This window comes from Mus musculus, chromosome 16 (genome assembly GCF_000001635.26).
Source record: "Mus musculus strain C57BL/6J chromosome 16, GRCm38.p6 C57BL/6J".
NCBI classification, from domain to species: Eukaryota; Metazoa; Chordata; class Mammalia; order Rodentia; family Muridae; genus Mus; species Mus musculus.
In genome coordinates this window covers 79,017,433-79,039,541 of record NC_000082.6, presented here as the reverse complement: position 1 = coordinate 79,039,541, position 22,109 = coordinate 79,017,433, and the positions used below count along the sequence as shown (strand labels likewise).

Below are 22,109 nucleotides of genomic sequence, written 5' to 3'. Positions count from 1 at the left end.
CAATCCTCCATTATTGGTGGGAGTGCAGGCTTGTACAACCGCTCTGGAAATCAGTCTGGCGGTTCCTCAGAAAATTGGACATAGTACTACCGGAGGATCCAGCAATACCTCTCCTGGGCATATATCCAGAAGATGCCCCAACTGGTAAGAAGGACACATGCTCCACTATGTTCATAGCAGCCTTATTTATAATAGCCAGAAGCTGGAAAGAACCTAGATGCCCCTCAACAGAGGAATGGATACAGAAAATGTGGTACATCTACACAATGGAGTACTACTCAGCTATTAAAAAGAATGAATTTATGAAATTCCTAGCCAAATGGATGGACCTGGAGGGCATCATCCTGAGTGAGGTAACACATTCACAAAGAAACTCACAAAATATGTACTCACTGATAAGTGGATATTAGCCCCAAACCTAGGATACCCAAGATATAAGATATAATTTGCTAAACACATGAAACTCAAGAAGAATGAAGACTGAAGTGGGGACACTATGCCCCTCCTTAGATTTGGGAACAAAACACCCATGGAAGGAGTTACAGAGACAAAGTTTGGAGCTGAGATGAAAGGATGGACCATGTAGAGACTGCCATATCCAGGGATCCACCCCATAATCAGCATCCAAACGCTGACAACATTGCATACACTAGCAAGATTTTATTGAAAGGACCCAGATGTTGCTGTCTCTTGTGAGACTATGCCAGGGCCTAGCAAACACAGAAGTGGATGCTCACAGTCAGCTAATGGATGGATCATAGGGCTCCCAATGGAGGAGCTAGAGAAAGTAGCCAAGGAGCTAAAGGGATCTGCAACCCTATAGGTGGAACAACATTATGAACTAACCAGTACCCCGGAGCTCTTGACTCTAGCTGCATATGTATCAAAAGATGGCCTAGTCGGCCATCCCTGGAAAGAGAGGCCCATTGGACTTGCAAACTTTATATGCCCCAGTACAGGGGAACACCAGGGCCAAAAAGGGGGAGTGGGTGGGCAGGGGAGTGGGGGTGGGTGGATATGGGGGACTTTTGGTATAGCATTGGAAATGTAAATGAGCTAAATACCTAATAAAAAATGGAAAAAAATGAAAAAAAAAATAAAATAAAATATTCCAATATTACAAAATAATTGTTATTTCATTGTTAAGGTAGTCAAAATATATAATTTACAGAAGTATTCATTAGTAATATTTACATCATGCTTCTAAATAATTGCCAGAGTTAGGTCAAAGTCTTGCTCTTTAGGTTATACTCATTAATAATCTTAATTCAGTGACTTTAATAAATATCAATGTTAAGTATTATAGAGATGTCCTGTGAGCAGTGGAGTCCTTTCCATTACTGCCTAAAATAATATTTTTCTAAGATATTATGGTTACCCTCGTACCTTGTATATGCTGGGTAAAGGACATTATTAGATCAATATCCTTAGTTTTGTTGGTTAATATTTAGAGTTTTACAAAGTTTCCCAGGCTAGTCGTATTTACCTTATACCATCAGAATGCCTTGAACTTGCAATCCTCCTGCCTCAGTCACCTGAATAACTGTGCATCTGGGAGGGTAGTTTTGGGTCTCCTAACCTTGCAACAAATGCATGCTTGGCCAAAAAAATTAATAATAATAAAATAAAAAATAAAAAGCATATGAAAACTCATTTCTAAAGGCTATAGCCTGATATTGTTTTTGAAGTATCTTTTTTTTATTCCAAAGGCTTAGAAAATTCTATTTTCATAGACAGAACAGTTCATAGTGCATGCCTAATACTGTAGCTTGATATCACATACATAGACTATGCTTAAGTGTGCATAGGTACACCCAAGGAGCTGCAAACAAGACTGTAGAGTTTCCTGAAATGATGTATTGTTATATTGTAATAAAAGCAAACATAAAGCACATACATAATTAAACAACACGTGCAAGTATGTTCACAAAAAAAAGCAGCTTCCATAAGCTTTAGGCTTTCATTGACACACTTTAGTCTACACTCAGAAGTAGGCATTGACTCTCTTTTCTTGAAGGTGATAATTTATATGTAAAAGTTCAACACTAATTTAAAGAATTGATTCAGTCTGAGGCTGACAAAATAAATCACCTCATTAGTGTGCCTGGAAAATTTAGGAATTCTTTCTTGATTATTCCCATCATTTACCACATCAAATAATTCCAGTTGTCTATTGTGTTGACTCAAATGCCTACATTTTTCTAAGGATGTATATAGTTACTTCTCCAGGTCATCAACACAGAGCCCCATACTCAATTCTCAGTGGCCACTCAAAGCAACATGTTGGCCATCTTTGAGGTCTTTCTATAATAAACTGATGTTCCAGTAATGCCAACATTTTTCTTGTCTAAGTAAAAGAATATAAATATCTTTTATAGCACCTTTTGAAACCTACTCTGTAGAATGTCTGCCATTTCTGACCTTTGCCCTCTTTCTAAACACCTTGCCTTCTTTTTTCACTAACATTATTCCCTAGAGTTAATGGTGTTATAAAAGAAATTATTAGTTGATCAATGATATCTATGCAATTTTATGTAAATTAATATCCACATATTTGTAAATTTTGAAAAAAAGATCTTGCTGAAAATTATGCTATTGGTTATAATGTAATATTAGGAAAAAAATCCATCTTTTACAATTATAAAGTGATTTTTTTAGAAATCATAATATATTGTAGGAATATTAAATAGCTGTTTAGTCATATTTTAATCCTTGTGCTCAATCATAAACTAAAATGTGCTCAATACATGTCCAAGTGACGAAGGCATGCAAAACATTAAATCATAACCACTGCTTTTCGTGATTAAAAATTTAATTGCTGAGTTAAAGAAATGATTGCATTCATTGAGCGTGCACTATGTATGAACCACTGTTCCCCATGAAAGTGGCTTATTCATCCCTTAAAATATGACTTCACAGAAATCATTGGACTCCATCAGAGAAAAGAGGAACAAAAAGAGCTGGAGAGAGACATGAGTGAGACTAAACTGAACACTGTCTACAGAATCTCGACCTTAAAAACTTAGCCCTCTGGTTCCCTCTTCGGTGCAGAGTGTACCATATGGCACTGTGGTTCTGATTCGATATGTGGTCAAAAGAATTTTTCCAGTATCATTAATGCTTCATGAAATCTCTACAGATAAAGAACCTATACATTCCCCAGGGGGACTGCTTGTATATCAAAAGCAGGTTAATGAGCCATACGACCTAAACTCTTGAACTATTTACAGTAGATCCCTGACATTTGCAAATGGTGGGCCTGATACACTGTATAATGCACTGGTTTCCCTGCTCTCATTTGATCCACCCAGAAGCCACTCTATGTGGGATTTTAATATACACAAATGAACACAGTGGTAGAAGGAGACATAGCTTAACACCAAGCTTTTAGCGTATTCATGTCTCTTAAATCACTGCACAAGATTTTCAATATGAGACCCATGATGGTGATAATTCACATACACTGCTAGGAAGAGTCAAATAGACAATGCAAGTCTTCATGAGCAAAAGGTGATTGAAAGACACATTATGGATGGGAACCTTTAAAAATGGCTCATGATATTTCTACTGGGTTTTGTGAAAACTGCCATGTCAATGTGACATTCTACTAATTTGTAAGAAGTACATATTTTTTCAGTATTTCATGAAGTGTCACTTTGAAAGAAAATTAATAGCACTGTGTCCTCCATCTGAAGTTTGACACTTTTCAAAGGCCTGAATTTGATACTCAATCCAGATTGCCCATCTAAAATATGTGCTTCTGCATACTTAAACATTACACATTTAATATTTGGACTTTTTTCCTATAAAACTCAATTCTGAATCTCCTAAGTGAGATATTAGTTCCTTGAATGATACACATGGTAAGCTACACGTTGTTGTAAAAGCATTTCATATAATGACAATTTTATAAATTATGTGAGTTCCTTTTATTTTACAAGCAAATTTTGGAGAATCAAAAGCAGAAAAAACACTGCCAAGGTAGCAGAGTTAAAGCAGAATAGTAATATAATCAATATATTCAGTAGGAACAATTTTTACATTATCTATTATTAGTTTGAGATTCTATTGTTATATGGATAAACCAAACGAAATTACACAATTTACTTTGGTACTATGACGCTACTCTAGCTCTCATTGCTATGATATGGGACACAAGTTATCCTTTAGTCCTCTAACTGCCCAACTTTGTTGTGTTTAGAGGAGTAGGATGTAAAGTACTCCACCTTTTTCTTTTATGTGTAATTATAGAATATGCTTATAATAATTTCTAAACATTTTCTTTTATAGGCTCCTTTTGGGAAACTGATCCTGGAACAATTCGAATTTTTTCCAACCTAGTTACTGTCACCTTTCTGATAAAATCAGATGAATATGATTACATTGGTTTTAATGCAACGTACAGCACTTTCAACAACAGCGAACTTAACAGTGAGTACTTTCTACTGTTTAGTCTTTGACTCCACTCTTTAGGCTGACTCTCTGGTTACTGCAGTATCTTTATCAGCAGCACAATCTAATTGTCTCACTATGTGAGTTCTTTCCTAGCCCTTAACTAATTCTCTTAGATAATGAGAAACAAATGACAAATTAAAAGTTACTGTTAGTTTTCAAGGGAATTGCATGATCAGCTTTAGAAAAACCATGAGGAAGCTCCCTCTTATAGGCAAAGGGGAGGGAATAGGAAGGGGCATTTGCAGAGGGAAGCCCAGAAAGGGGGACAATATTTGAAACGTAAATAAATAAAATAGCCAATAAAAAAAGGAAAGAAAAAAACAAAGAAGAAAAATCACTTCAATGTAACAATTAAATGAAAATTTTTTATTCAGTAAGCATTACAAGTGAAAGTAGATTAACAAGAAGTTGGTTTGACTAAACTACCGAACTTAGTTTTAGGGGAGAGAAACTGACGGGACAAAGTTTATGTGGGTAAACAGTACAATCAGCATGGAAGAAGGAAGAATTATAAGTTTGCACAGTTAAAGCCCAATATACAATAATTTGTCATGCTTGAGACATATAGGTACCTTAAAATAAATAAACTGGATCAGAGTTAACATTAATAAAAACAATAACTTGACTTATAGCAAGCAATCACATGCTATAAAGCTGGATTGTTTTCTATGCAATACATTGCTAAGGTTAAATACTAAATTTGAGAGGTTTTTTTTTTTTTTTAATTCACAGATTATGAGAAAATCGACTGTACATTTGATGATGGATTTTGCTTCTGGACCCAGGATCTTGATGATGATAATGAGTGGGAAAGAATCCAAGTGACCACGTTTCCTTGCTACACTGGCCCACGTTTTGACCACACATATGGGAATGGCTCAGGTGTGATTTATATTTGTTCGTTAAGCCAAACAGAAAAAGCATTCAGTACTACTTTATTTAAATATAGCTATGTTAAGTAAAAATGTTTTATTGTTTCTATTATAAACTAATATCTATACACATATATGTAGGCAATCAAATATCTAAGTATAAGTGAGTGGGTTTTAAAATATATTATTTTACCCTTTTTACCCCGATGTGATGGTAAGAGTAATGAAAGCTCATTAAAGATAAGGAAATTAGCTTATAACCATAGCTTTGAAATGATTCATTAGTAAGTGGACTCAGATCAAATAATTAAATTTTTTGACCATTAGTCTGTTTTACCTTAATTTCATTTTTCAGTTGTTCATCATAAGCACACAGAAATATAATCTGGTTTAATATATTGGTCCAAGACCCATAAGTGTTATGAACTTGTTCATTGGTTCAGATAGTATTATTTTTTAAAAATAACTTCGAATTTGTGAATGTGCAAATTCTATCAGGAAAAAAATACAGACTGTCTTCAGGTAACTATGGATAGGAGTGACTTGAGAACATTTATTGCAAGAGAAAGCTGTGGCATGGAAAGCTAGCTTCCTGTAAAAGAGATGCTAGACTCCACGTAGAAAAGCCATCACTGAAAACAATACAGTTTGAGTAAGTAGGAAGATATGGGAAAATTAGGAGTACATAATTGTCCTGGTAAGATATTACTGAAAAACTTGAAGTAACTAATGTGTAACACTAATAAGCCCAGTGAATAAGGGTTGCAAACTTAGTAAAAACATGTATTGTAAATGTCAAGAGAAATCACAATCACAACAGAATGAAAATCTGTATGTGCATGTGTATTTGTGTGTATGTTTATGTGTGCATGTTCATGTATACATGTGTATGTATGTACATGTGTATGTATATATGTTTATATATGTATGTATGTATATGTATGTTTATATTTATGTGTATATGTGTGTATGAATGTATGTATGTATGTATGTATGTATATATACATATGTCTGTGTTTGTAGAACATATATAGAAACAAATCCATTCTTTAAAATGACCTGTCATGTCACTGATAAAAGTGCAGTGACTATAGCTTCATGCTGACCACACTGTGTTCAAGTCCTGAGGTTACAACTCACATGTCAGTTTCCACACAATTGTGAGACTTCAGAGTTGAACCCATACTTTCCATCAGACACTGTTTACTGCCTTAGTGGTTTCTTTTGCCACAGCATTCTTTCCTGTGACAAGAACATAGTGACTTTTATGCTAATCTAACCAACATGGAAGGTCATTTTGAATGCAGGGATGTATGTATATGTACATTCGTTTGACTCAGTTACCATGTCTGAATGATTTATCAGGTGAAACAAATTATAGCACTAATAGTCTAAGTGCATGTATTGTGTAACTTCTTCTTAATGATCATTTGTGTCACAAAGGCCAGTACTTTCCTTTTTATGACCCGAAGAGTAAATAGTTAACTTAAAGTGAGCTGTGACTGACATATGACTTAAAGAAAACTGAAAAGCTAAGTGCTTTTCAACATTGAAACCTGTTTAACTCTGGTTCTTTAAACAGAAACATCTCAGTAAGAGATAAGTATGTTTAATCTCTATGCTTCGATTATCTGTTTTACTAACATGACCATAGTTAATGTATTTTCATAGTAGTTATCAAGAGCCCCCCTTTTATGTATTCTTGTAAACATTTTTAACCCCTAAGTCCTGTACAATATACTCATAGTTTATCTATGAATTAAAATACACACACACAAATATATATATATACATATATATATATATATATATATATATATATATATATATATATATATACTGGTTTTATAGATCACAAGTTCTACTAAAATAAAAAATAAGCAGTTTACATGCAGAGTAATTTTATATGATAAATGTGCATGAAGAACCTAGGAAAATAAAAAGCTTTGAAAGTAGAAATGGGAAAGAAATTATTCATTAAAACAAGGCAATCACATTAGATGTCACTGAAGAAGTGACATGAATCAGATTTCTAAGGGATCAGAGGAGCCAGCCCTACCTACGCTGGACCAAGGTTGCAAAGACAGCTAAGAGAACAGAAGGTAACATTGGCCCCTTTGAGGAAAAGCCATTAGGCCCACCAGGCTGGAGTGAAGGAGGACAGTGTAGCATATCTGACCATGGATGCTCTATGGTTGTGGCTTGTAGGCTGAGGATTAGAAGGAATTTGCTTAAAGTCCAGCTCAGAGAAGTGTTAGGGTTCGTGTCTACCCATAGAACTAGCACAGTTTATAACAAGGCAAGACAGTGGAAGAGACACCAGAACCCAGGTACCCACTGACCTAGAGAAGGTGGCACAGTTCCCAAATCAGAGAGCAGATGTTGTAAGAAGTTTGTGAATGAAAGCAAAAGCAATCCAGTTGCAGTTAGTAATTACTAGTTAATAATAACTAACAACTACCAATTGGAAGTGAATCATTGTATATAATCCTAGACATGCATAGAAATGTGTTGTGCATAATAGCTGCTTCCAAAACCCAGTGATATTTAATAGTGAAAATGATGCCATATGAGTGAGCCTGGAATAAATTGTTTCCAAGAGCCTGATCTCATATAGTTAAACTACTAACTCACCCAGATGGAGACTATCCGTTAGATTGATAATCACCTTATCCTTCTAAAAATATCCTGAAATAGCTATATAACAAGATCATCTTTTATTTCCTCTTGTGTGAAAAAATATCTAATAAAGTCTCTACCACACTTAACCAAGAGGAGTTAGATGAAAGTCAGGAAACCATTAGTACCTATTGGCTATAGCAGATATGTGTTATGTAGGTGAGACCTTTGATGTTAAAATTCTCATTTTCTACTTTTGTGCCATTATTATGGAGATAAAATAATTTTGTCGCTATTTCAAAGAGTCTACGTACACTACAGGAAGAAAAAAATGCTTTCAGCTTGCTAATGGATTAATAACTAAAGAAATGAGATGAAACTGGACAAAAGCATAGCTGGATGAATGTAAGGTAGAGATTTTTAAATAGTTGGGAGGAAGTTGTAGTCTCGGGAGAAAGTTAGGTTGCAGGATTTATAAAAATTAGACAAGATCAAGCAGGTCAGAACGTACCCGTGGCAGTGGGTAATGAGGGTGAAGGTACGGCTTAATAGGTCTCACTAGCTCACAAAGCTGTGATTTCATAATCTACCAGTCATTCACCCCCCGGGGTATTTTTCTTCCAACTGACTTTTTTTTTTTAATGTGCCAGAACATTGTGCGTCTGAAATGAAGGAGAATTAAATGTCTCCTGCAGTTCTTCTTATCCACATGGGGTTCTTTTGTTCTTAACCTTCCCTTTAAATGACAGTCAAGCCTAAATGGAACAGATAAACTTTGAATTAGCATCACTTCAGGGAAGAACATCTAAGCTCCTTAACTTTTTCTAGATCTTCTAAAGAACTCCCTCTTGGGGGAGCCACAGCCCCTCAATCTTTGCCCTGTCAGCTTTCAGGGTCTCTTTGTACCCCTTAAAAGTAAAGGGAATTGGGAGATGGTGGCCTTGATGCAGGGCAGGGCTTTGGCATGCTTGGAGGGGGTCTATTTGTTCAGAACATTTAGGGCAAATGGGGTTAGTAGCATAAAAAGACTTCATAAATGTCAGGGTCTTTGGTTCTTTTTCCCCTCTTTTCAACAGCATGGCGATTGTTTCCAGGACTTTGATGGGTAGCATTGAGCAGACCAAAAGTCATTAAAGTTAAGACCCTGATGTTTTAGCTAATAAGGTTAAATTTTATTGCCCCATGCTCCGTTTATGTAAACTGCCTTTCTTCTCTATCTTGATCTCTTCTTTTAGGAACCAAGATTAATGATAATAAGAGTTAGATATTTAAGATATATAATCATTCCATTCATCACTATATTCTAAAACGGTCAGGAAAATGCCTGACACGAGTGTCAAATAATGCTAACATTATTTTCTTTCATGGCATGAAAGTATTAAAGAGGTAGCATTGTTCATAATTGTATTCTAAGTTACTGTTTGTAAGGAAAACAGTTGCTTGGATCAATATATATTTTTTTCTTTTAAAAATTTCATTTCAACTTAGCAAATAAATATTTCTTTTAATGTAGTTTATGTCCTTTTAAAGTAATATTCTTCTCATTTGTCTTGTCTTACTGTTGTATTCAATTTTAGAAAATTTTGGAAACTTTATAGTATTTTAGAAAACTGAATTTAGACCAGTCTTTATAGTAAAACTCTTGGTAATATTTATCTAGTAGATTTAGTTACCTTATATACACACTAAGGCACATGAAACCATTTAAGTCAGCCTATATTTTTTTTGAAGAAGACCAACAATTTTCTAGAAACCAGAGTCACCTTCCCAGGCTCTGCATCAGCATCAGTGCATGCCTAGAATTTACAGCTTTAATTGGGGTGTTGACAGGAGAGAGTTTGAATTCAGGTCCTGGAGAGACAAACAGAAAAAGCGACAGAAGGAAGTTGTAGGAAAAAAATGTATTGGCTCCAAAAATAGTTCATTGTGTGCTTATATTAGCAAACTTTATTCAATTTTGTGATCTTAACGTTGCTTTCAAGGGTTTTAAAATGCATTTCAAGAAAATTAAAGAATTAACAAGAAAATATTAACATTTAATAGTGGCAACCTCATGTGGTTACATAAAATATCTTGTGAGTCATTCCTTCTTTGTAGGACTCTTAACAAACGTAGAAGCAAGTCAAATTGGTGGACCAAGGATAGATTCAACAGCGTTTACCATTGCCAGATAGAAAATAAAAAAGGTCAACAAGACACTACTCATTTATTTCCCCATGTTCCTCAAGGATAGCAAGTGTGTAATGTAGGCCTATGGAGGTAGCTTCATGAATAAAGTGTTCACCAGGCAAAGATGCGGCCCTGCACTAGATTCCCCAGCACCTTGGTGAAAAGCCTAACCAGTCAGTAGGCAATGGAAATCCTGTAGAATGATGGCAAGGGAGAGAACCTGGAGGATTCCTGATCAGCCAGAATAGCCAAATCACAAAGCCTTGCCCTGTGAAAGCCTCTGTATGAAAACTAACGGAAGAGCTCCGAAAGTTGGACACTAAGGTCATCCCTTGTCCTACATAAGCTCATGCACTTGTGCAGAAATGGGTGATCCTGCACAGACACTAACAGAAACAAACACGCACATATGCACAGATATCCATAAAAATGTTCATAAATAATATAATAAAAATGGCCTATTTCACTTATGTAAAAAGGAGAATGAGCAGCCCACCATTCAAAATAACATCAGATGGGGAAAACATATTTTTGAGGATTCAAATGCTTTGATCAGTTGTGTCAAGGAGGCTTTCTTAAGGAACTGAGTTAAATTTTCTACGAATATAAGTCTATTATTGTGAATACTTCATTCCCCCTTAGAATAGGGGACAAAATACCTATGGAAGGAGTTACAAAGACAAAGTTTGGAGCTAAGACAAAAGGATGGACCATCCAGAGACTACCCCACCTGGGGATCCATCCCATAATCAGCCACAAAACCCAGAAACTATTGCAAATGCCAGCAAGATTTCGCTGAAAGGACCCTGATATAGATGATTGGTGTGAGGTTATGCTAGTGCCTGGCAAATACAGAAGTGGATGCTCACAGTCATCTATTGGATAGAACACAGGGCCCCCAATGGAGGAGCTAGAGAAAGTACCCAAGGAGCTGAAGGGGTCTGCAACCCTATAGGTGGAACAACAATATGAACTAATCAGTACCCCATAAAGCTTGTGTCTCTTGAGTCTTTATGTAAAAAAAGAAATGTGTTTATGCTAACACCAAATCAGGGATACTGTTTTCTTGTATGGTTTATTCAACTTAAGATTTATTTGTTATATTTTCTTCATTTACATTTCAAATGCTATCCCGAAAGTCCCTTATACCCTCCCCCTGCCGTGCTCCCAACCCACCCACTCCTGCTTCCTGGCCCTGGCGTTCTCCTGTACTGGGGCATATAATCTTGGAAAGACCAAGGGCCCCTCCTCCCATTAATGGACTACTGGGCCGTCCTCTGCTACATATGCAGCTAGAGACACAAGCTCTGGGGAGTACTGGTTACTTCATGTTGTTGTTCCTCCTATAGGGATGCAGACCCCTTTAGCTCCTTGGGTACTTTTAAGTCCACAAAAAAAGATTTAATGAAGAGTCATCCTGTGAAGACATTTCCCAGAAATATATAAAGTTTATGAAAAATATTCAGTTTTACAATGGGTTTTTAAAATTACAGAACTATATTCTTTTAAGATTCTTATTCATTGTAAAACATTAATAACTATACTTTTGAACGATATGTGGTTGTAGTATTAAGTTTGGCAATAATAATATTTAATTATTATCTTAGTATATTTGTATGAAAATATCTCAGATGTATCATTTGTAAAAATATATCAAATAAATGCATTGGTAAGTGAAAAAAAGAAAATATCTACTAAAAGAAGATGAAAAAATAAGTCTATTATTTTAAGTATAATATTTTAAGGCAGAATAGTTGAAAGAAAGAGACTATGGCCAGAAGATTGCAGAGGAAAATGTCCTCAAATTTGTATGTACTTGGAAGTACACAGAGTATCAGAACTTAAAGAACTGATCTGCATCCAATAGATAACTCATTAGTATTAGGGCTAGAAGTTATGACTGCCATAGTAAAGAGGCTGCAACAGAATGAATTTATATTTGTTTAGATAGAAGACCTTGCACAAGAAACTGAGCAGGTTACATTTCAGGAAGCATCGTTAAGCATTGCTGTAGTAATTTTGCTGATACAGAATTCCTGGTTTATAGAACGACTTAGAGGAAGGAGCATTTGAAAATAAGCACATCAGTGTTCTAATTAGCTTATATGTTACTGTGAGGAAACGTGGATTAAAACGACTTGAAAAGGAAAGGGGTTTATTTGCTGTACAGCTGACAGTCCATCATCAATGGAAGGCAAGTCAAGACCTCCTGGAAGGAACCCAGAGGCAAGACCTGTGGCAGAGACCACCAGGGAGTAGAACTTACTTGCTCAGCTTCAGGCTCGCTCAGCTACTTGTCTTATACAGCCCAGACTCAAGTGCTCAGAGATAGTACCAGTCCAAAGGGCTGGACATTTCTAGATCAATTAGCATTTAAGAAAACATTTCCTCAGATATGCTCGTGAGGCAATCTGAACTCAAAAATCTTAACCGACACAAATGGTATCATGACTTAGCATCATCATCCATAGTGCTGGGATTTCTTTCTCCTCCTGATGATACACTGCAGTTAAAATACTGTCTGATATCTCTGAATATAAACAGCTGGATATACAGCTAATTTAGACTTCATCCAGTGAAGGCACAAAGATATGTTTATAGAATAAGTGGATTTCAGAAGGCAGGAAAAATATGGCCAATTATTTGAAGACTTAAGAAAAGACAACATAGTGTCCTAAATTTTTTTTAAATGTATCTAATCCCAGAGACAAAAGGCAGCAAATTGTTGTGGATAAGATATTAGTCCTTTAGATTAGAAAATCTCATAGGCTAGAAAAAAAATCTAATCAAGTTATAGTGAAATATATTCCCTTTGAGTATATCTATTGCATCCTGTTTGTGTGGCTAATATCAAAATATCATAGATAATGTTAAAGAATAATTGGGGGAGTGGATTAAATTTAATATAAATTATATACTCTTATAATTTTATAGGGAATTTATTTTACCTTTTGCTAGCTGAATAATTTATCTAACTTAGGCAATAATTTAGCAATAGTATATTATTTTTTATATAACAATATCTATAGCTGCAAAATGACATTAATTTATTTGTGTAAATATAAAGAGTACTATAATTTCCATGATTAATGTTGTTTTATGAGGACATGAAGTCATGTATTGATTGTATGATCAGTTCTAAACCTATTACCACCAGGTACAGGAATAATAAACTTAATGTATTTCAAATTATACTTGGTAGACTGCTATGTGAACATGACTGAACAGAAAGAGAAACATTAAGGGTGCTTCTATTATACAACTACCAGCTAACTAGAAATATTTCTGGGCAGTTAGACCTAGTAGTCTAAGTAGTAAAATAAGAATTTCTTTCTTAGCATGTCCTAAACATGTAAAACCAAGATGAATTTTAGATGAATTTGGATACAGACAGCTAGCGATCACATGCAGGGACTTTTGCTGAACTGAAGCTGATCTTCTACATAGCTTTGAATGAGTGAGCAAAAACATAGCTAAAATACCTATAAAATATCATAACATACGTAAAAATGTGAGTACGCTGGTACTATCACCACCAGTTATACACATTTATTTCATCTTACATTTGGAAATATGAATCCAACGTATGTGCATAGATTACATCTGTAAGTCATTTGACCACAATTTCACCTTGATAGAACCCTCATTTATTCTGAGCAACTTCTGCTTCATTAGGCTAAATATGTGTTTATAAGCAACTCTACTTTATTTCTCATCTTATTCTCACTCTGCATATAACAAATGAATTAGTTCACATTTTATATACAACCCTGCCCATATTTCTCTGTTGAAAGGCACGGGAGAGAAGACACTGATCACAAGCAAACACATTTGAGCATTTCATAAAAGAACACATGTCAATCACACTCTGTTAGTCCAATATCTCCTTTGCTTTTATCATGGTTTGCTGCATGATTCCTGCTTCTGTTTTAATATGTGAGCAGAAAACTAAGACTGAAGTAAATTCCCCCAAAGAAAGTGTTCAATATATTCTTCCTAATCACACTTCACACACTTGGGATGGCTCGAATCACTGGCTGGAGTAATGAATTCTAGACCAGAAAGCACTTACACAGTATCCTGTGCTATTTCAAAAGATGGCATGTGGATTAGCATTCTGCCTGCTCCTCTGTGATCTGATTAGCTATCATTCAAAGAAACACAGAAATATGAAGCCCTTATAAAAAATCAGGCCCCTTCTTATGTAAAGATATGCAGTGTAGTCAATGGGATATAAAATTATTGTTCCTTCAACGCTTATCCCTGTCATCAAATGTCCTTAAGTAATTGTGTATCCCATAAGTCAACCAATCAGAATATCTAAATAAAGACAGTCATGTGCTGATTATCTGTCAAGCTGTGAATTCATCAAGATGTATAGAAAATTAGAATTAATGATGCAAGTCCAGAGTTGAGTGATTTTCAAAAACAATTTACTATGGCAGAGTCATCCATTCTGGACGCAAGTCTAGTATCTCTTCCAGTGTGCAAAGAATGCATGTCCTATAGTTCATTTTTAAATGTTTTTGTCCTTTAAACAGGTAAAAGTTCTTGTTGTTCTTTACAGGATTTTACATTTCTACACCAACTGAACAGGGATGGAGAAGCGAAAGAGTAGGCCTTTCAAGCCTCTCTTTAGACCTCACTTCAGAGCCTGTCTGCCTTCATTTTTGGTACGTTTCCAGTCAGTCTCTTAGCTTTTTTTTGGTAGGAAATATTTAAATGCCGTCTCTGTAAATGTTTAGGTAGCAAGGCTTTTGTTAGGGAAGCAGGCTCATATTTCACTATGATTTTGGCTAAAGTATTTGCTAATGCATAATTTTTTAAGTGATAGAAGAGCAAAGTGTTAGTAGAACACAAACCCTCTGCCTGAGAAACACCCAAAGAAAACGAGGATAATTTAAATACAAGAAAAGATGTAAAAAGAACTAGATAAATGTATTCAATACGTTAGGCATCTAAACATCTTTGCTTATTTCCAAACCAGGTATTACATGTGCTGTGAAAATGTCTACAATTTAAACATTCATATCAGCAGTGCTGAAACCACAGACAAGATAGTTTTTCAAAGGAAAGGAAACTATGGGAGGAACTGGAATTATGGTCAAGTCACATTAAATGAAACAGGAGAATTTAAGGTTGGCAAAGATACTTAGTAATTTCTGTTTCTATTTTTGTGTTTGTGTAATAGTGTGAGTATACTTTACAATAATATGATAAAGTATTTTGTGGAGAAAAGCTAGTAACTTTCTTTCCTTTTCTAATCTCCTTTATTCTCTTAGGACATTTCTTTTCATTTATTCACTTTTCACTTTTATGGAATAATTTGCAGTCCACTCATGGTAGTCCATGAAATCCATAGGAAAGGAGGCAACTCCTGTCCTTCCACCAAGCATTTTTGTATGCTGCCTTATGGGGACTTTGAACAGTTCACAGACTCCACCTAGTTTAACTCTACTCACTCTAGATAATTGTCTTTTCCTGGTAGGACATCCATGCCCATAAATATCCACCCAACTGACCCTACTCTGACTTAATCTCTGTGGATTTCCTTTAGAAAGAAATTCTATGAGCCGTATCATTGGGAAGTCTCTGATCATTTATTCTGCATTAAGTTGAATTAATTTTTCCAGATAAGAATTTAATGTCTTCATTTCCTGAGGGTTGGTGCAATTAAAATATAGGATATTGTAGCCTATTAGTTTGACTAAATTAACAGGGTTTTAATTGAGTAATTTGAAGCAAGTTAGTATCACTTTCACGGGATGTTCGATTGAACAGACAATGCCATCACCAGAGACATAGATTCTCCCTTAGGATCCAGAGTGGTGGTTCTCAACCTTAATGCTGCCATTCTGTTCCTTACATTGTGGTGACCTCAACCACAAGCTTATTATGTTGCTACTTCATAGCTGTCATTCTGCTACGGCTATGAATCTTTAACTATCTACTATGCAGGGTCTCAGATATGTGATCCTTGTGAAAAGGTCATTTGACCCAATAAGGGGTCATGATCCACAGGTTGAAAGCCACTGACATAGATTATGAGAGCCAACATCAGTGACCCTAGGTTGTATTTTTCATCATATTTACCTTTATATTTTTTATTCTAGTCTTCTTTGTGAATTTTTTTCTTTGACTTTGTTCTTCTCTGATAATCCAAATAAAAATGACAGAATATCAAACCAAAAAAGAAAAGATAAATGAAATGAGGAAATCAATATTTCAGCAGGTGATCCTGGACATTGAAGCTCTCTTCTAAACTTTTAATGACCCAATATTTTTAACTTGGCTCCCCAACAGAAATACATTGCTACATCTCACATGCACAGTAATGAATGTTTATTCATAATTTAGGTCCCGTGGTTTAGTTAACTGGAGTCCTAAAGCATTGAATGTAAAACTTTAAAAATACATGAACTAACATCTAGTCACTCCATATAAGGAGGCAATGACAGACCAAAGTAAAGATACCAATGAAGTCTAACTTGGTGAACCATTGAGAGGTCCTGGGATTATTTATAGAAGTATGGGTGAGAGGTACTTACAGGGGCAGCTGGTCTGAGCCTATCCAGGTAACTCCACCTGTCTGATAATGTCTCTCAACACCTCAGCCTACTTATAAAACCTCAGAGAGGGCAAACCTAGTGAACCTCATCAATTCAAAGGAATTCTTGAATCTATTGGGTGATCTGATTCCTGAGTTTAAAAGAACTTCCCTGCAGTATAGAATGTTTTGCCTTGTTTTAAAATAACCTGAGTTTTAAGGAGTTTCCTTGCACAATGGAGGAAATTCTTTCACAAAGAACTGCTCTGGTACATTATGTTAATATTGTCTGTCTGTACTGTGCCTAATTTAGGTATAATATTTCTTCATAGGTAAACTAGTATAAATCACATTGGGGTCAATATAAGGGTTCAGCAATACTGGGAATTTCAGGCATTCAATGGTATTCTTCTGCAAGGAATTGTTCTCTATGGGATAATATTACCTCACTTTTTTATTATGCCATTATATTGAGAAGATGTGGACAACTTACTGTTATGTCTTTAAATTATGATTTTTCTCTTATGGGAAAGGGAAAGATTCACACTTATTTAGAATAGTGATTTGTAGGAGATCTATAAAATTAATGAACAAATTAATGGATTGAGGAATATATAATATTTTTAAAAATCTAATGAGTTATGTATATCGTGTGCCTAGCATAACACATACCATGCAACGCGTATTTTGTTCATGTCATTCTTATTCTACTCAAGATAGAACCAGGACAATGTAGTTGAAAACAGCTACATCTCTGAGAACCTGCTGGTATGCCTCTAACTCCCAGGAGATGTGACTAAGTCTGTCTGTGTATCTTCTGGTTAGCATGCTCCTGAGGATGCCAGGCAGTACTCTGAGTGAACTATGGCCAGTACGAGAGATCTTGAATGCTTAGACTACTCTAGTCGTTTTTTTCTTGTGCATTTTTTTCTAACTAAATTATCTAATCACAATCTCTTCTCTTCAGGCCTGGTATATATTATTAAGGAAAACGGCTATCAGAATATTTAGCATCATTGGTAGGAGGTTTATCTCTGCTTCTGAATGATGTATAGGTTTTACCAAGTTAAGTAAAGTCTGATAAAATCAGGAGAAAGAGAGATAAATCATAAAGCTAAAATCTAACTCAGAAGGAAGGCTTACATGGATATTTTTGCCAAGATTTATATGTGATAAGAAAGTGTAGAGCCTCAAAGGAACTTACAATGGGTGATTTATCAATATTTCAATGTGGATTATTTTATTATGCAGCATGTATGCATGCAATTACTGATTCTGCAGTGTTATTGAACCATAAGCAAAGCAAAGTCAAAGATTATTAGAGTGGAATAATATTATATCCCTCTCTGAATTTCAGGTTGTGTTCAATGCTTTCAGAAACCGAGGTTGCAGTACAATAGCCCTGGATGATATAAGCCTAACAAATGGAATTTGTAGTCAGAGTCCTTATCCAGAACCAACCTTGGTTCCCACCCCTCCACCAGAGCTTCCAAGTAAGTAACTTCATTGGGGTTCTCATTTCCCTTTTCAGAAACGATTTAGGGACCAAAATTGCATAAGTCTATTTTAGAATGATTTGGTAGCAAATACGAAGCCTATACTTTTAATACACAGCCATAATGAATGAGAAATATTTTCCTCCTGAAATGATGGCTCAGTAAGGCATTCCTTTGGTAGCTGCTTAAAGACTGTAGTTGAATAATACCTAAGATTTTCAGACTGCCAGAACTTTTAACTCAAAGAATAAACGGACTATGTGCCTAGTTCTATTCTTAGGTCAAAGTGGAGAGCCTAAATTTCAAAGAAGCCTCATTATGACTCGTCTTATCCGTATCCAAGGAGCACATCCTATTAACAGATGATGAACTTTGACAAGCCATAAAAGGAGAATCACAGATAAAGATAGCTTATAATGCCTCTTATAACACACCTACTCTCCCCGTGTTAGGATAATTTTAGTGCAGTGCTGTGTTTTTGAGGCAATATCTCTTCTTTCTTGTGATCACGGGAAGCTGAGAGAGCCAATGTATTCCATCATATATCTGAACACTCAAACACAGGATTTCTTCATCTCATTTTGTCTCAACCACTTTTGAAACAACTAAGATACTCACAAAGTACATATTTTTCTACTTCCAAGCTTCAACTTGAAATAAACAAACAAACAAATAAAAAGCAAAAATCTTTGGTAAAAGACCTTCATGGATAATGGCATTTGCAACCAAACATGATTGTCTCATAATTGGCTTCTGACTTTCACATGCTCAGCATGGAATGCAAACACACAGACACACAGACATGCTTGTATGAAGAGAGAGAAAAAGAGGGAGGGAGAGAGAGAGGGAGGGAGAGAGAGAGGGGGAGGGAGGGAGAGAGAGAGAGAGAGGGAGGGAGGGAGAGAGAGGGGGGGGGAGAGAGAGAGAGAAACTACATTCATCTGTTTCCCTTTTTGTCTTGTCATTTTTCAGAAGCAGATTTTTGGTATTCTTTTTGTTAAGTGGTTTTAACAAACCCAAAGTTCTTTTCTAGAAAATGGCTGGTATTTGACGCCTTTTAGCAAATGAGCTTCCATTAAATAAAGATACAGTTCATCCTGGCCTCCAGCTGCCATCTTGGACGCATATCCCAACCAAAGGCTTGTATCGATTCTCCTTGCATATTGATGAGTTTAGATGTTCCCTGAATTCTACAGTATCTCCATCATTCATTGAAGTCATAGAAATCTAGTCTGTGAATGACACTGCCGGAAACATTTACAAGGTGTCTGTATAGGCGATTGTGAAAATTTTAGCATGATATAAAAATAAATACATTAGCCATGTATGGCTAATCTGTGAGAAAGTGTAAAAAGGTTTAAGTAAGGAAATGTGTGGATGAAAGCTGCACTCAGAGAGCTTCACAAGTGGGAGCAAGGACACTGGTACCACAATACTGTGCTAAATTCTGGCAAAAGCAAAGGTTTTTGGTTTTGGTTTTGGTTTTTCCCAGTTCTGGGAATGGAGTGCAAGGCCACTCCTTAACACCAATGCTTTTGCTCAGTTTAGCCCACCTGCATTTCATTGTACCTGTCTGGATCCTATTATCACATGAAATTGGTAATCCATAAATACTGTTAAACACGTCTCCTGAAGTTTATGCTATATTCTTCTGATGTCCAAAAGTTTTTGAAATATACATTTTCAGTGGAACTAAACTCTGAAGTGATACCAATATGAATGCAATAATTTGGACATGGTGGTATTGGATAATAGTGGTCTTATATTTATTCTGTGTGGGTCTTCTATATTTATATTATGTCACATCTTATGCAAAATTATATTCAAAAGTCTTAAAATCATTACTGGTTTGATGAGTATTTCCTATATGCGAAATGTCTTTTGATGATTTAGGAGAACAGATTTCTTCTGTTTGTGTCAGTGTCTATTAATCAAAAAGTCTCAGTTGCTGCATAATTTAAAAGGATGGACCATCTAGAGACTGCCATATCCAGGAATCCATCCCATAATCAGCTTCCAAACGCTGACACCATTGCATACACTAGCAAGATTTTACTGAAAGGACCCTGATATAGCTGTCTCTTGTGAGACTATGCTGGGGCCTAGCAAACACAGAAGTGGATGCTCACAGTGAGCTATTGGATGGATCACAGGGCCCCCAATGGAGGAGCTAGAGAAAGTAACCAAGGAGCTAAAGGGGTCTGCAATCCTATAGGTAGAACAACAATATGAACTACCCAGTACTCCCCAGAGCTCATGTCTCTAGCTGCATATGTATCAGAAGATGGCCTAGTCAGCCATCAGTGGAAAGAGAGGCCCATTGGTCGTGCAAACTTTATCTCCCTCAGTACAGGGGAATGCCAGGGCCAAGAAATGGGAGTGGGTGGGTGGGGTAATGGGTGTGGGAACGTGTTGGGGACTTTTGGAATAGCATTGGAAATGTAAATGAAATAAATACCTAATTTAAAAAAAGATATTAGCCAAGTTACATTACTTGAAATATAAAATCTGAGATAACATATTATATAGTATCATACATAAAATAAATAATTGCAACATGGTTGGCCATGCTAAAATTTGTATTATATATAACATCGTCATAAATTCTAGTCAGTAATAAAACAACAACAACAACAACAAAGGCCCACAGTGTCTCAATATACAAAAGTTTGACATCTATGCACAATTTAAGACAGGGAAAATTTTACTGTTAGAACAACCCATTGGATTTTAAGACATAAATTTAAATTTTGCCCAGAGTGTATTTGTTCCACTTTCCAAGTGGTTCACTTTGAGCCAATGTTTAGCCCAGCATAAAATGTTAATTACCACCCAATGCATTCTGAACAATTTCTTTCTAATGCCCTTTGCAGTTGGGTCAATGGAAGTCCTATTTTTAAAGAACGCTTCAGATTCCAAATCACTGATTTGTTTAAGCAAAAATAAAAGGAAACCACGGTTGACTTGCTAAAACCTTTCACTCTTTACACAGTAGTTAAATAAGAAAATCTCAAACAACTGGGTGAATAATAAAACTCTATGCCCACTCCATTCCTGAGATTATTTTTGGATATAGTTTTGTGGACATAAACAACTCCAGGTATCCCTCTACCATGTGACTTTAGTTCTGTGCTCCATCAACTCCAGGATGACCCTTGTAATGGTAATTTCTGTATGGAGACACCACTGAGAGAAGTTTATAAAAGCTAATATTCTATTGTACAAATATAATATGGATTAGAAAAACAATCCTGACACTCTGTGATGAAGTACACTAAGTGTAGACAGAAAGAAATCTACACTCCAGGCCCTGAGTAACTTCTGGGGTTCTTGACTAATTAAGAAAAAAGTGGCTGTAGCTATTTTAATGTTCACTATTTTTAAGATTTTTTTCTATTGTATCCTGATTTCAGCCGTTTTTCATTTCCTAGCACACAGTAAGAGTTAATTTACTAAACAACCATGCGAAAATCAATCTGCATTCATGCTGTCTTAGCCTTTTCCTGCAGACCAGCATGCAATGGTGTTTGATTAATTGTTAACCCCTAGTACACACAGATACTAATTTCATTCACAGAATCTCTCATCAAGGACCGTTTCCCTACTCTGTACTGTTTTCATCAATCTATCTTCACAACTAGTCCATTTTCTGTAATCATTGGTTATATTTTTAAGGAACAAATAAAAGTTGATTTTCATGAAAAAACATATAACCAATTTGTCACAAATTGTATAAAACTATTTATATTATGAATAGTTATAATAATGTATTAAAATTATTCATTTTTTAAAATCAGACTCTTAATCCTCAGGACAGATTTAATTTTGGATACTAATATAAACTTATTAACATGTTACATATAATTTCAAAAGATTTATTATATATTATTAAGATAATAGATAACAATTGAGAATAATTGAAATTTATTTCACACAAATTCAATGTGATGT

The 22,109-nt window shown here is 35.5% G+C and overlaps 1 protein-coding gene across 2 annotated transcripts in view; it reads left to right on the top strand.

Annotated features, from left to right (window-relative positions):
- Tmprss15 (transmembrane protease, serine 15) overlaps positions 1-22,109 on the top strand; it is a 138,090-nt gene that overhangs the window by 51,556 nt on the left and 64,425 nt on the right. For both annotated transcript variants that reach the window (NM_178855.4, NM_008941.3), the window contains 5 exons: positions 4,291-4,431; positions 5,188-5,337; positions 14,683-14,788; positions 15,103-15,253; positions 18,020-18,155. In NM_178855.4, coding sequence (NP_849186.2) covers positions 4,291-4,431; positions 5,188-5,337; positions 14,683-14,788; positions 15,103-15,253; positions 18,020-18,155 — 684 coding nt within the window. The remainder of the gene's footprint in view (positions 1-4,290; positions 4,432-5,187; positions 5,338-14,682; positions 14,789-15,102; positions 15,254-18,019; positions 18,156-22,109) is intronic.